This window comes from Pezoporus occidentalis, unplaced genomic scaffold (genome assembly GCF_034315485.1).
Source record: "Pezoporus occidentalis ecotype Australia unplaced genomic scaffold, CSIRO_AGI_Poc_V1 ctg19, whole genome shotgun sequence".
NCBI lineage: Eukaryota > Metazoa > Chordata > Aves > Psittaciformes > Psittacidae > Pezoporus > Pezoporus occidentalis.
In genome coordinates, this window is record NW_026913748.1 from 3431259 (window position 1) to 3445154 (window position 13896).

At 40.6% G+C, this 13896-nt stretch overlaps 1 protein-coding gene across 2 annotated transcripts in view; it reads left to right on the forward strand.

Moving 5' to 3' along the window:
- CREB3L2 (cAMP responsive element binding protein 3 like 2) overlaps positions 1-9012 on the forward strand; it is a 74707-nt gene extending 65695 nt beyond the window's left edge. For both annotated transcript variants that reach the window (XM_062616477.1, XM_062616476.1), the window contains 4 exons: positions 5975-6074; positions 6977-7103; positions 7770-7995; positions 8912-9012. In XM_062616477.1, coding sequence (XP_062472461.1) covers positions 5975-6074; positions 6977-7103; positions 7770-7995; positions 8912-8987 — 529 coding nt within the window. In that variant the 3' untranslated portion in view covers positions 8988-9012. The remainder of the gene's footprint in view (positions 1-5974; positions 6075-6976; positions 7104-7769; positions 7996-8911) is intronic.
- Positions 9013-13896: the final 4884 nt, after the last annotated feature.

Here is a 13896-nt window from a genome sequence, read left to right on the forward strand (position 1 = left end):
TGGAGTAGGGTTTTATCTCCCAATATCTGTCCCAGGAGGTGCTGAAGCCTAGAGTTGTTCTTGCCAGTTCATCTGAATTTGGCCAGCTGTTTTAATCTCCGAGTTGTTGTGGATGTGGTTGTGAGAACAGCTTTCTTGGTATTGTCCATCCTTTTGGACAGGACCTTTAGTATCTTCTCTATTATTTCATGATCTTAATTCTCTCACATGAAATACTCTACAAATATGTAGCGAAGTGACACTATCTCCAAATTCTTCATCCTTAGGGCATGTGGGATGGTTTGCATTGTCCTGTTGCCTCTGCAATAGCATTGATACTGATTTGTAATCTCCTGCAGAGAAGCAGATCTTCCTGACCCTCTGCACAGAAATTCTTATAACTGATGGCGATGTTATTTTGGCTCTTTAGATAGAAATTGTCTCTAAAATCTGTTAAGGCTTCAAATTGAAGTACTGAGAAATTTGGTGAAATTTCACCAAGCCTACATTATGTAACATATCACTTTATGTTTTTTTTTTTTTCAGGTTAACCCCAGAGCCACTTCTCTTATTCAGTGTATAATTGTGCAACTGTATAATTCAGAGAATGGTTCCAGGCCCTTGTTTAACATATGTTATCCACTTCCTATGGTGAATTCAAAACGCCCGGTTTCCTTATTAGTATTTGCACAGAGGCTTGATGGGGCATCCAGAAACTGTTCAAATATTTCAGAACTTGTCTTCACAGCATCCTATAACTGGTACTTGCATCTCCTATGTACAGTCAGGAATCAAAGTTCAAAGCAGTGAGGGTCAAAATTATGCAGTATTGATTTATTCTTGCATGCCCAAATTTATATGTTTATTTCTCAGTGTACCTGGCATGTAGTCATACACACATGTATGTTATTTGATATGCTCAAAGCGCAGCCCCAATTGACTTTAGCTGCAACAGTTTAGTGTTCAGTGCAGCAAAAAATTAAGAGGTCATTGAAGGTATTATCTAAAAGTAGATCTACAAACATTAGAGCTGTTATTTTGTTGCAAAAAATTGCAATAGTGGAAGAAAGGCAACAGGAAAAGAAGAGTTCATGCATTCAAGCGTAGATGAAGGCAAAGTTGGGTTTTTTTACCTTGTTAGAAAATTGGGTTATAGCTGGGTATCTGAAAAGTCATGCATGTGTATGTGCTGTAAGTCAGTTTCATGTTCTTATAGTCTGGCTGGAGTTAAGATGAACTGAGGCGTAATTTCCAAAACATAAAATGATTGAAGGGCAGAATTTCCTTTCAGTATATGCAATCAGTTTTTAGAGCATGTTATTCTATATATAGAACACGTTTTCACAGGTACATACCTAAGACTTCAGGGAAACCCTGCTTACGTTTCAAAATCTGGCTCCTAACCATGGAAACAGTAGAATTTCTGTCAAAAAGTTCCTACATTGTTATCAGTAATATGAAAAAAATTAGAACAATCTTCCCTCAGAGCCTGCCTTAGCCTGAAATTCTGGCTCTGAAAAGATGTATTGTAAAAGGTGCAAGTGTGGTCAAAAAATTTGTATCCAGAAACACCTCCCTTGATATTCATGCATCTTAAAAGGCAAAGCAGGAGGCTGGAGATCAAGATGCAGGGGAGTTTTTAATTCTCATTACTCTTGAGTGGGTGACTGCAGCATTTTTGGCATCCTTAGTATTAGAACACTAGCATATGTTTCCTCTCCTAATTTATGTGACTCAGTCCCTTAAAAGAAACTCATCCAAGTTCCTTTCTAGGCAGTTTTCTCAAAACTAAGGAAGCACATTGTTACATGCTTATCTGTTACGTCTTGTAGCCACAAGTGAGCCAGTCTCTCATTGATTCAGAGTAGCATCTAAACACGTGGGGCACCCCTGTCTTAGAAAGCAAAGGGTGTGAGAAGAAGCTAGCACCAAGAGTTTAACTGACTTGTCCCAGTCCCCAAGAAGGCTTGATCCACTCATGTTTTGGCGCTGGGCCTAAAGGCAGAAACTGCCAGTGATCTAGGGGGTTGAATGTGGTCTCTGGCGCCAGTGTTGTCTAGCTGGGAGCTATGGGAATTTGGGTTTAAAGGCAGTATTGAAACATCTGGTACTGTGTATGACATATGAGAAGTATTTCTGCATTTTCAGTTCTGTTGAATCTGTATTTATAAATATATTGATGATCGCTTTTCCTTGAGAAATGATAGATACAGGATCCAATTGGCATATGGGTGAGTGTCACACATGGACAGTGCATGCAAGTAGCTGCTAAAGTTGTTCCAGTGGAGTAATCTCTAGCAAATTGTTTAGATCACCACTCTGATAGGCACCTTAAAGGCAATGGCTTTATAAATACAATTGGGATGTTCATCCATTTCTCATGCTTCTGTTCAAGCTATTGTTATAACTCTCAGTTATCTAAAGATCAAATCGTCTGACCCACTAAAGGCTTATCAGCACCAAAACTGCCAGACTTCACTGATTTCACTGATTTGTTTGGCTGTTCCTTTATTTGAGGCTGGTAAAGTCATTTTACCAAGTTATTTTCAGGGAGTGAAGGATCTGGATTTAAGTTGCAATGGGATCTCTTGCACTTCATTTCAGACCACTCTTATAGCAGTTGACAAAGCATGGCAGCCCTGGAGCAACTTCTGGTTTTCAAAGCAGCAGGATCATGGGTTTTTATGCTGAAACATCTTTGATGGGAAATTGCCGATTTTTTTATTTTTATTTTTTTTTTCTGTAATTCAGATAAGGAAAAATTGTGGTGTTTTTTTTTTTTTTTCTGCTTTGAAGTATTCTGGTCTTTCAGTGAAAACCTTACTTTGGGATTTGCTCTCTTTCCTACAAAATAGGACAGGCAGAATAGGAATCTATGTGTAAAGTTGGAAGACAGAATAATTTTTCTCTCCCCTTATGAAAATCAGGTTTTGTTTCTCACAAAGTAGATGCATTCTCTGAAAAATCTTAATCAAAATAAGTAGTGTTTGGTGTCCTCTAGCAGCTGTCTGTCTGTGGTTTTGTTTGTTTAAACTGATGTTGGATTTTAGACACTGACTTAAGAAAGTCATGTCCCAGGTTGCCATGTCGTGTACTGACAAATTTTCTCTCCTTAATCAAAGTGTCACTGGAAGCAAAGGAGAAGCCTTGACTTGTTCCTTGCTTTGGCAGTGAAAGGGGCTCTTCTGAAGATGAATATGTCAATGTGCACATAAAAACAAGACATCACAGGCAGAGTGAATTTACTGGCAGGGTGTGGAAGGGAGAGCAGGGGTCTTCAGTCACTTTACAGCTTTCCTATGAGGTGCTTCCATTGGCAGAGAAAAGCGTGAAAGCAAGTTCACACCTCCTACCGAGGTGACCCTCTAATTGAATATCACTGAGAAATGTGTCAGACACAGTGAAAATAATCCTAGTGGGTGCAAAGCCCCTTATACACGTTGCCTTGGGATTGCATTTTCTCCTGGTAGAACTTAGCCACAGGCAGTGTGTTTCACTGAAAGCACTAGTGGCCTTCCTGCTGCTATTTAGAAGCATCTGAGTTTAACATAAATCCCTGTTCTACAGAGCAGAGAGCTGTTCTCTTCCCCTGTCTTAGTTCAAATAGTTCTTGCAGCTATCCAGTAACAATGAAGGCAGCTTTTGCATGAGAAAGGAGGTCTTTTGACCTCAGAATCCAGTCTTCCACCATTCCAGATTCAAATAGAGAATAAAAGCACCAAGGAGTGGCAACGTAAACTGGTATCATCTCTGAACAAACAAACTTGTTTCTTGCTCTTGCCTTGGTTCTTTCTCAGTTTGAAAATTAACCTGTAGCCTGTCAGCTCCCAACACAGTGTCCTTGTCTGTTGAGAAGACAGTAGCTCTCTAACAGATAAATGACTTGGGAGAGAAAGACATTTTATATGAAGATAGTTGGTACATAGGTAGAGGATGAATCTTCCTCTCTGTATAGGACACCTCAAAATACCTGCCTAATTATGCTTTCCAAAAAGTGAGTCTTTTGGAATCGGCTTTCTGGGCCCAGTCTGCCCAGCAGGTTTTTAAATTGGGCACAAAAAGGCAGAGGTGAGGAAAACGAGGAGAATTGCCTCTTCTCTGTTCGTTTCCTCACCAGCCATTAGCTGTTTTCTCACTGACGCCTCCACAAAAAGTGGCAAGAAGCATCAGCATTTCAAGGCTGCTGCCAGCCCCCGAGCTGGGGAGGAGGAGTGCTCTTTCCTCCTCACTCTGCAGAGCTGTTCCATGTTGAGCCCAATGAGTCAGGCCTGAAATGGGGGCAAGATTTAGTCTTCTAAAACAGCACAGAAATTGTGGGGTTAAAAAGGCATTACTCTGTAGCATAGCTGGTGACATATGGTGCGAATAGTGTATGCAGCATATTCTGTGCCAGAAAATGATATATGCCATGTACGGAAGTCTCTCTGAACCCCATGCTTTGTAGTGGATAATAGAAGGAATTGGGGAGAGATACAGAAGAGAGCAGGGAATTAGGATGGTCTCATTTACATGATGGACAGTGTTTTCATCTCTTAATTTGCCTGTGGTCTCCCTAATAGTGAATAAAGGACTGAATTAGATGAATCACTTTCTGTTTTTAAATACTGAGTTGCAGAATAAACCATCCTCTCAAGAGCGTGAAAGACATCCTTCCTTAATAAACTGAGAAGGATCTGCTGGCCCAGATAAATGTGTGCTGTGAGCATGCCTTGTGCTCATTTCAGAATGTATTCCTGAAGTCCTTGAATTCATTAAACCCTAATTAGCAGTGAGCATTGATGATAAAAAAAAAACCTATAATAGGCAGACCAGTGTATATTGAGCTGTGAAGGCACCTCTGGGTCTGTCCTACAATTAGCTTTTAGCCAGTTTGATCTTAAAATAATCCTTCTATTTTCTGTGACATCCTGACCTTGCCTCTTGCTTTAGCATTTGACGTCACAGCCTCCAAACCCATTGTCTGGAGTTTTGTGGGGGTTATCCTCTGCAATAGATGTGAGACTACAGTAGGAGTGAAAAGTAAAGTTGGAAACAAACAGCAAATGTAACATTGGTACAAAACTGTACTATATTTCTGTTGAGGCCAGGCATTTAGGTTACTCCTCATCTGTTAAAAAGCTTTAATGAAAACTGCTGTGAAAACTGTATATCAATCACACTTTGACATCATTTCCCACTTAAATGACTAGTATCCTGACTATAGTAATTGATGATACAGCAGAAGAAAATCAGCCAGAAAGACAGAAGAATATCCTCCTGGTCTAGGACTGTTGATGCCAACCACAAGAGAATTGTCATTGTGGTTGGGACCTCTGAAAGACACAGTCAAAGTGGCCACTTGAAGCATCCGTGATTTTTGTCAACTACTGAAGGATTTAGGAAATAGCAATAAAGTGCTTTATTTATAAAAGAATTTGAAAAATGGAGTCTGTGCCTATGCCTGGCTTTAAGACCTTCCCTTTGAAAATGGTCCAGCATGTAGACCCCTGTGCATCAGGTGTTCAGAAAAATGAGGTAGCCATGTACTCTACCACCAATTGACGCAGTCATAAACTTGCTTGTGAATCTTTCTAAATAATGGCGAAACTCCTGCTGAGTTCATGACATAGAATCGGGTTGTCTGTGCATCTAGTCACTTGCATGAAGAGCAGCTTCAGTTGTTCGTGTGCTTACCAGAATAATTTCCTGTAGAAACACTGAAAACACAGTTTTTATTTATGAGAGCTTTCTGACAGTGCTAAAGTAGTAATTGTTCAGGGATGTCAGATGGGGGAAAGCTGAAAGATCTTTTTGAAAATCCCAGTGTTACTACGTGTAAAAACTTTGTAAAAATAAAAATATTCCTTGCTACTTACTTCCAGGAGAGGGCTTTAACTATCTGTACCTTATCATACATGCTGTATTATTCCACAGGTGTGGAATGTGAAGCAAAAAGCTATTTAACCAGCAAGTAGACCAGTGTGTGTGATGCTTGTCTGTTGTCTTTGCTTTCCAGAACACTTCTGCAGCAGTTGCAGAGACTTCAAGCCATGGTTGCCGGGAAGGTGTCCCGTTCATACAAGGCAGCTAGCACACAGACAGGGACCTGTCTTATGGTGAGTTTCATTAAAGCTGGGAATTGGGGGGGAATGAGAATTTCATTACACTGCTCAGAGTCACATCCCTTCTTCTGCAAAGCCCCTCACTTGCAAATTCTCAGTTTGGAAAACTTCTCTTCATAACTTGACAATTAATTTTAAGGTAGGGGAGACTCCTGGCTGATGAAGATTAATAGTTGTGGAGGAGAGTGAACCTGTGCTTTTGGTTAGGTGCTGCAGTGATGAAAGAAGCACTGCTGCTCTGAGTGACCTGTTTTATAATTTCCTACAATATTGTAATGCTAGAAATGTCTAGGGTTGTAAAATGAAAAGAAGGGTGACCTATGATGCTTGGTTCTTTTGATACCAGTAAAAATAAACATAAGGAAAATTTGATAGTCCAAATAAAAATACGACCAAAGCTGTAATAGTAGTCAGGACAGGAAAACTCTTAGAATGAAACTTTCCTCTTTTCTCTCCTGACACTCAGCCAGCAAGTTCCATTTATACTAATGCTATAAATTGATGGAAGTTATTTTTCTAGTCATGTAGCCTCTCTGTCACTTTTAAGCAAGACTCAAGCCAGTGGCAGGAATAACCTTGGAAATTCCTGACAGTATCTGTAAAACATACATGGTGGCTGTTTGTGCTTTTCAACTTCAGGAGTAAATAAGGCGACAGGCTGAAATGGTGGCAGACATTGAAAGCAAACTCCGATGTTGAAATCTGCCCTTTGAAACACTGAATTGTTATTGTATATGTACCTTTGCTAGCAGACACTGAATGTAGTAATGAAAATAGCCTCAAATTATTTGTTTTGGAAAAGTGTCAGATCTGTGTTGTGTTAATTTTTAGTTTTGATGTTCGCATGTGGGTCAGGAGCTAGTGCACTTACCTCTTCTGCATTCTGCCTTTGCCAGATGGTGGTGCTGTGCTTTGCAGTAGTTTTTGGCAGCTTCTCTCAGAGCTATGGGCCATATCCTTCTGCCACGAAGATGGTTTTGCCCAGGCAGCATTCTTCACCAGAGTCCTACACAGACTCCATTGGTAAGTGACAACTATCCCAGTTTTGCTTCTTTCTCGGTTGTGTTTTGGCACTTGTTTTCCACCCCCATCCCTAACTCCCTTCTCAAGCACCTCTTCCTTTTCTGCTCATTAATTTGTTGTATCTGTGTTTTTCAAAGAAGGATAGTTTGGCAAGCTGTGCTGGGGCAGCAGACTTCAAACACAGGCAAAGCCCACTAGCCTGCTTGGTAATTCTGTGTAAAGCAGTTTTGTTTCTATTTGTGGAACTGAAGCTAGTAGTGTGTAAAAGGTAGCAGGATTTCTACTTGGTAGCAAATATTTACGCTGTTAAAATATGCAGCTGATATCAGCTGGCATTCCTTTGCTGATGTCAACAAAGAGTATGAGGACTGAGTGGGAAATTCTTAGTATTACTTATCCGTAATGAACCAGTTGTTTTCAGTATATATTATCAAAGCAATTGTTTCATTTTGTTCTTGTTTTGTGAATAGTTCAGAGCTTTTTGATCCCTACCTGGACCATTGCTGTGGTATCTATCTTTTATGAGCTGTCAAATTACCAGTTAATCACTATGAAGAGAAGAGAACTTGCAGCTTTAGTTCTGCTCTGGAATTTTCTGAAATGACCAGGCTTGTTCTCTAAGCTGCCTGTTTCTAATCAGATTTTGCTTCCTGTCTTTATATGCAGTGAGGTCAAGGAGTCTGCTAATTTATGAAGAGCCTCACCAGCTGGAGGAGTCGTCAAGCCCGATCTCCTTTGCAGATCGCAATGACAGGCAAGCAGATACCTCCAAGTACACAGCGCTGTCCCTGGAAGCCATGCCGGGAACACAGCAGGATGATATCATGCAGTTCACAATAGCCAACGAGACGAGGCTAGAGAAATCAGTGCTGCTGGGCCTGCAGCAGCATAGGTGAGTACAGGGTGGTGGGCTGCTTGTCACACAAGTGTTCAATATCACTGTCATTTGTGCCTGGAGGTCAGTAGTAAGGCTGGGGCTCAGCAATGCTGGGCACTGTGAAATAAGGAGTTTGGTCTCTATCTGGAGAGCTTATTTAAAAAGTTACTGTTATCTGGAAAAGTGATTGCAACAGTATTGTAGTAATACAGCTACCAAACTCTGTTCTTCTGCCAGAAACCTAACCCCTGTAAGCCTGTTAGTTGCACTTACCCACTTTAAGCACTTAGCTCTGTGTCTCCTAAAGGAATAAGCTTTTGCCGGTTGGGTAGAAGTGTGAGGCTGTGACTCACTGGGCTTTCTATGAGGTTAGGGTGTGAAGAGTTGGAGCTTCTCACAGCAGTGATCTTTCTAAAGCATTACTGAGGAAAGTTTGCAGGACTCTGTCTAAACAGACCTGTAAAGATATCTGAACTACTTAACACAGAGTTCCTTCATAATTTTTTTTTCTTTTTAGCATAAATTTAAGTTTTTGGGGCCTCTGAAAAGACAGAGATTCACTAATTTAAATATTTGTGTGCATTTTCTTTCCACTGTACATTCCCCTATCCTGCCACTGCCCTGTTGGCCTTGGCCTCTGTGAACAAGCAGTAGCGAGCACACCAAAGAGTGAAGGATTCTGTTTCAAGGCATGCTATTCTGAGGGCTAGGATGAGCCATATCACCCCAAGCATAACTTCTGAGTACTTGTGTCAAAGTTATACCTAGAGCCAGAAAGGTGACTAATTCAGTGTGTTACCATACTCCAACTGACAAGTACTTGGTAAATACTGGGTGCCTTTTTAGCATTCTCCAATTCAGGCAGCATATGCGCTTTTAAAAATCACTATTAGTGTTAACTTTTTTTGTTTTGGTTTTTTGTTCCCTGCAGAGTCAACTCCGAACTAGAAGGAAATGAAACACTGAAGATAATTGAAATAGATAGAAGAGTCAATGCCACCGCTTAAAAATAAAAAAGGCCTTTTTTCTAGACTTCCCTTTTTCCCACATATTTTCAGCCAAAGTCCCCCTGACTTGTCATCCTCAGTGAACCAAAGCACAAAAGAGAGGGAGTTCAAGTTCTACATTGACTGGTGAGGCTGTGACTGCAGATGGGATCTCTTGTCTTTGTAACTCCCTTTCTCACTTCACACACAGTCCCTGTATTTGGTTTTATTCCTTTCCGGTCTAACACTGCAAGGGCAGATTGAATGATGATGGCAGATGAAGCCAGCAGCGTGCTGGTGACTGGTGGGTGTGTGTGTGCGCGTGCATGCACACATCCTAATCTGAGCACAAAGGCATTCTTTAGAAGAGTGAAATATGCAAACCCGATGGGAGCATGTGGGTGATAGGTTTTTTGGGAGAAGGTAATTGAGAGAAAGAGGAGCATGATGCTGCTCAGAATCTAGCCACAGCTCCATGCCTACTGGTCTACAGCACTTGAGCCTTTTATGGGGATTGAGAAGCATGTATGTAGCCTGCTTCTGAAGGGACAAGGAAGGTCCCTGATACTGGGGATGGACAGTGATACTGCTGAATTGTCCTCCCCTAGCTCTTTCTCTTCTCTCCTTCAGCTTCTTTATCATTTAGTGGGGTGGGTTTCTCTCTGGATCAAAAGCAGACTTGGTATGTTTCCTTATCGCTTCTACCCTTATGGAATTTAAGCAAAGATCAGTTGCTGTCTTGTCACACTTTGTGTGGGAGAATTACACTATTTTAACTAAATCTGTTTAGAAAGCAGGTTTTGTTAAATTTATGCAATATTTTGGGTGGATGTCCTTTAGTCTGCTTAAGGATAATCTGTTTATCTTAAATCAGTTCCTTCCCAAGAAACTAAATCAATGTAAGGCTGAAACCAGAAGTGCCTCCTAAGAGGACCATATGGATTTAATTTATTGGCTTCTAAATACGTTGATGGGATTTCTTACGTAGACCTGGTCTCAGATCATCCTGTGTTTCCTTTCCTTGCCATCTTCCTGTTACTGTTGTAAATAGTATTTATTAGCTTTGCAAGATTTTGCTCAGGCAGTTGCAATGAAGAGAACGGAGCTTCCCTAACCCTTCAAGTGGTCTGGGTGAACTGAAATTGGACACACAAGTATCACTGAACACCCATTCCCTCCCCACACACTCGAGTTGTCCTATAATAAAGCCGTCTCTTATCTTCCTCTTATCTCCTTCTCTAGAAATGTGATCTCAGACTAGTTGCTTAGCCAAAAAGATAGGGGTAGAGGTAGCTCCAGCTAGGTACAAGTAGCTCCAGCTAGGCACAGTTGAGACCTGGATGTAGTAGATAATGTATCAACTGTACAGCAAGACAGCCTTTGATCTGGGGAGTTGAGTGTGTAGGCAAGAGACAAGGCAAAAGAGGGATGAGAGGGCACTGGTCCAAGTTCAGTGGAAATGCCAAGAGCAGTATTCAGATCCATCCTGGTCCAGTACTCTTCTTCCTGCTTGCTTTCTTCCTTGTCCCATTTAGCTGTTGCCTTTAAGGGTTCTTCCTCTCTCAGTCTGTGGTCATGTCTTTGCTCAAGCTGCGCTTCTTGCAATTCACCCTTGCAGTGGTGCAGTGGAACCTACCCCAAGATTTGAGCAGGGTTTTATCTGGTTACTACAGAAGGGCGCTCAGACTCCACTGAGGATGGATTTAATATGAAAAGCCTAATTCAGCAGGCCAGAATAGCTACTTGACATTTTACAAGAAGCAGCTAATTTAAAAAAAAAAAAAAATAAAAATTTTGAAGCTCTTTTACTTTTTGTTCCTAATGATAAATAAGGGAAAAACTAACCTAGCCTTACAAGTAATTTTTTACCATGTACAGTAGATATCTCCTGCATGTATTCTATTTTGTAAAATACTGGATTTGTATTTTATTACAGTAGCTGCCACACCAGCTGCTTTCTTGTTCTTCATTTTCCTTAGACTTTCTTCCCTTAGTGTCCTATTTGCTAGACTCAAAACTCAGTAAAATGAATGGATAGAATGTGCAGGGGGCTGTGGAACAGTCTCCACTGTGCTGTTTTAAGAGGATGTTTCAGATTAGTGACAGTGAAACATGTGCCTGACTCCATGAGCTAGTAATGAGTTTTGGTATACAGACGTGCTTTCTAAGTAATGCCCTATTCTTCTATGCAAGTGCCTTTTGATTATTTTACCTTTAGTGGCAAATAGAGGAGAAATATGGTTGTAGTGTTATTTTGCAAGTGTTTTTTTATTGGTATGTTTGAGTCTCCTCCCTGAAGCCTCTTTCACTTCACAGTGATCCCAATGGGTCCTCTGAATCATTCCAGTATGCACCAACAATTTTTTGTATTTTTTTTCCCAATGATTTAAGCCCTAGAATCATAGAATGGTTTGGGCTTGAAGGGACCTTAAAGCTCATCCAGTTCCAACCCCCTGCCACAGGCAGGAACACCTTCCACTAGACCAGGTTGCTCAAAGTCCTGTTCAACCTGACTTCACGTAAATAATAAACAGTGGTGGCTGGCACAAGGGATGGCTGCATTGCTTAGCCACATGAGGTCAGCAAAGTGGCAGGAGAAAGCTGTGACTGACCCATTACTGTATGGCTGGTCAGTGTAAGTGGGCAAGGTCATAGCTTAGAAAATTCTTTAAACAGTCTTTTTTAATTTTTCTTCAAAGCACCCATGGTTTGCCACCTCTGAGGACAGCTGAATGGTTAAGTCTTCTGCAAAAGAGGTCCCAGGTTCTTGAGCACAGCACTGCTGTTGCTAGTCTTGATCCGCTTTGATCCCATGGCTATTACCAGTTAAATGGATCACCTCCCATTGCAGATACAGCTGACTCCACTGTATTAAAACTGAAGTTGAATTATTTCTCCATACTTACAGAACAGATGATTCTGCAAAGCCCAAACAACGTCCTCTCTCCAAAACCTAGTGCATTAGTCACCATTAAATCTTTGCCCTTTTGTTTGCTTAATTTGGGCATGTCAATTGAAATCTCATTGGGAGATAGTCATGTTTTCATCTGGAGCATTTTAAGCTGGCCACGGCCTGGGTCAGGCCTCTGAACTAACTCATCCAAGCCAGTATGGCTGTACCAATTTTTTTTTACCTGTTTGATAATCTAATTCTATAATCTTAATTTTTGTTATCCTCTAAGTTATTCTTAGGTACTCTTTTGGGGAATCTCTTAACCTAGCACACACATTGTTTGGGGATTTATTATATTAAATATGACTTCTTTATAATAAGGAAAATGTTTGCTTTACTTTGGTATGTTTGTGGTCATTTTTCTTCAGGGGCCTTAATAGAACAGGTTCCTCTGCTATATACTAGGAGCCAAAGAAACTTCTGTCATCACCTACCCACAGGCTGTTACGTGACAAGGACCTCACTGTTTCCAGAGGTAGTTGATGCCCGTATTAAGTTCTTAGCAGGGGGACAGAGAAGGCAGACCTTGTGCAATCGCACTGCCAGCCTCAGCAGTCCAGGGGGGATCCAAGTGCCAGTGTTGGTATGCTACAAACAACATGGAGAGGCAGATGTATGTGCTTCGTGTTAAGGGCAGAGGGAAGCAGTAATAAGGTGTATTCAGGGAGGATGTCCTTTTAATTAGCTTATCTGTATTGAAGTCTTAGCCTTCTGCCAGTATACTTTTTCCATAATCACTGACTTGGTGCTGTAAAATAATGTGTGTGCATAGACAGGGTAGGCAAAGGGCTTATGTCCTATTTAATTTCTGTTTCCAGTAGAGGACTTTTAATTGATCCTTAGAGTCTTTGGCCGTAACATTATGCTGCTTATCAGCACAATTTTATACACAAAAGTAAACTTACCTTTTGGCCTACTAAAGTATGTCTGAATCTGTTGGGTCTTTGCTTCTAGGAGGGTAGACTATGATAGAATGTAGGGCATATTATATATATATATGTATATATATATAAAGTATGCAGCGGAGAGCATGTGACAGTTCTAACCTTGTTACCAGTGTGTAGATAATGTTGTGGGCTTTTTTCTTTTTTTCTCCAGGCTATTTATAGTTCTTTGCTGCGTTTCTCTTATTTTATCTGTACCATTCAATAGTTTTCAGCAGCACAGACTAATAATGGATTAGGTTGAGGTTCTTAGGCCAGATCCCAGCTGATACAATGCAGCTTGCTTCTACTTACCACTTTTGGAGGCTGCAGGTCTGATTTATACTGTCAGGGGACCTCTTCCATATCTCTCTATGTAACAATATAAAATGTATTCTTATTTTTTTTTAATGTAGAGCTGAAAATTAATCTAAAAACTTTTCTTCTTTTTTTTTTTTTCTGCCAAAGAAACCAACCCACCTCTCCACTCCCATCCCCCAAAACTATTGGTGGTGAATTCTGTCTAGACACATTTAGAATGTAGGTCAAATAAATGAATGATACTAATTGCTACGCTGGGAGGGATTTCCACTGAGTATTTGGGCTCTAGATTCTAGTTAATGTCAAGAGGCCATTGTACAAAACCCACGCATTTGAGAACAGAAGTATACAGAGTATTTTTATACTCCTGGTGACTAAAATATTTCTTTCTCAAGTCACTAATTAGGAAAGGAACATTTTGTATTCTGAAGGTGAAATGGTAGGTCAGTACTTTGTAACTACAAAAGTTACACTAGCCTATTTAAGTAGTGTAGTGCTATGATGTTTTGGTGCTTTGCGCTATAGTGTTAGGGATAAACAGCTTTGGGGATTTCAAAGATGAATGAACCAGCTTATGTGTTAAGGCCTTTACAAATAAGAGGTAAGGATTCAGTCAATGGACCAGGATTTTGTCACTTTCTCATGGCCAATAGAGTGATAGTGGTTGTTCAGGGGTATATTGAGGGTGTGATCTCGGCTACCACTACATTGCTTAGGTGGATCAGCATTCCTT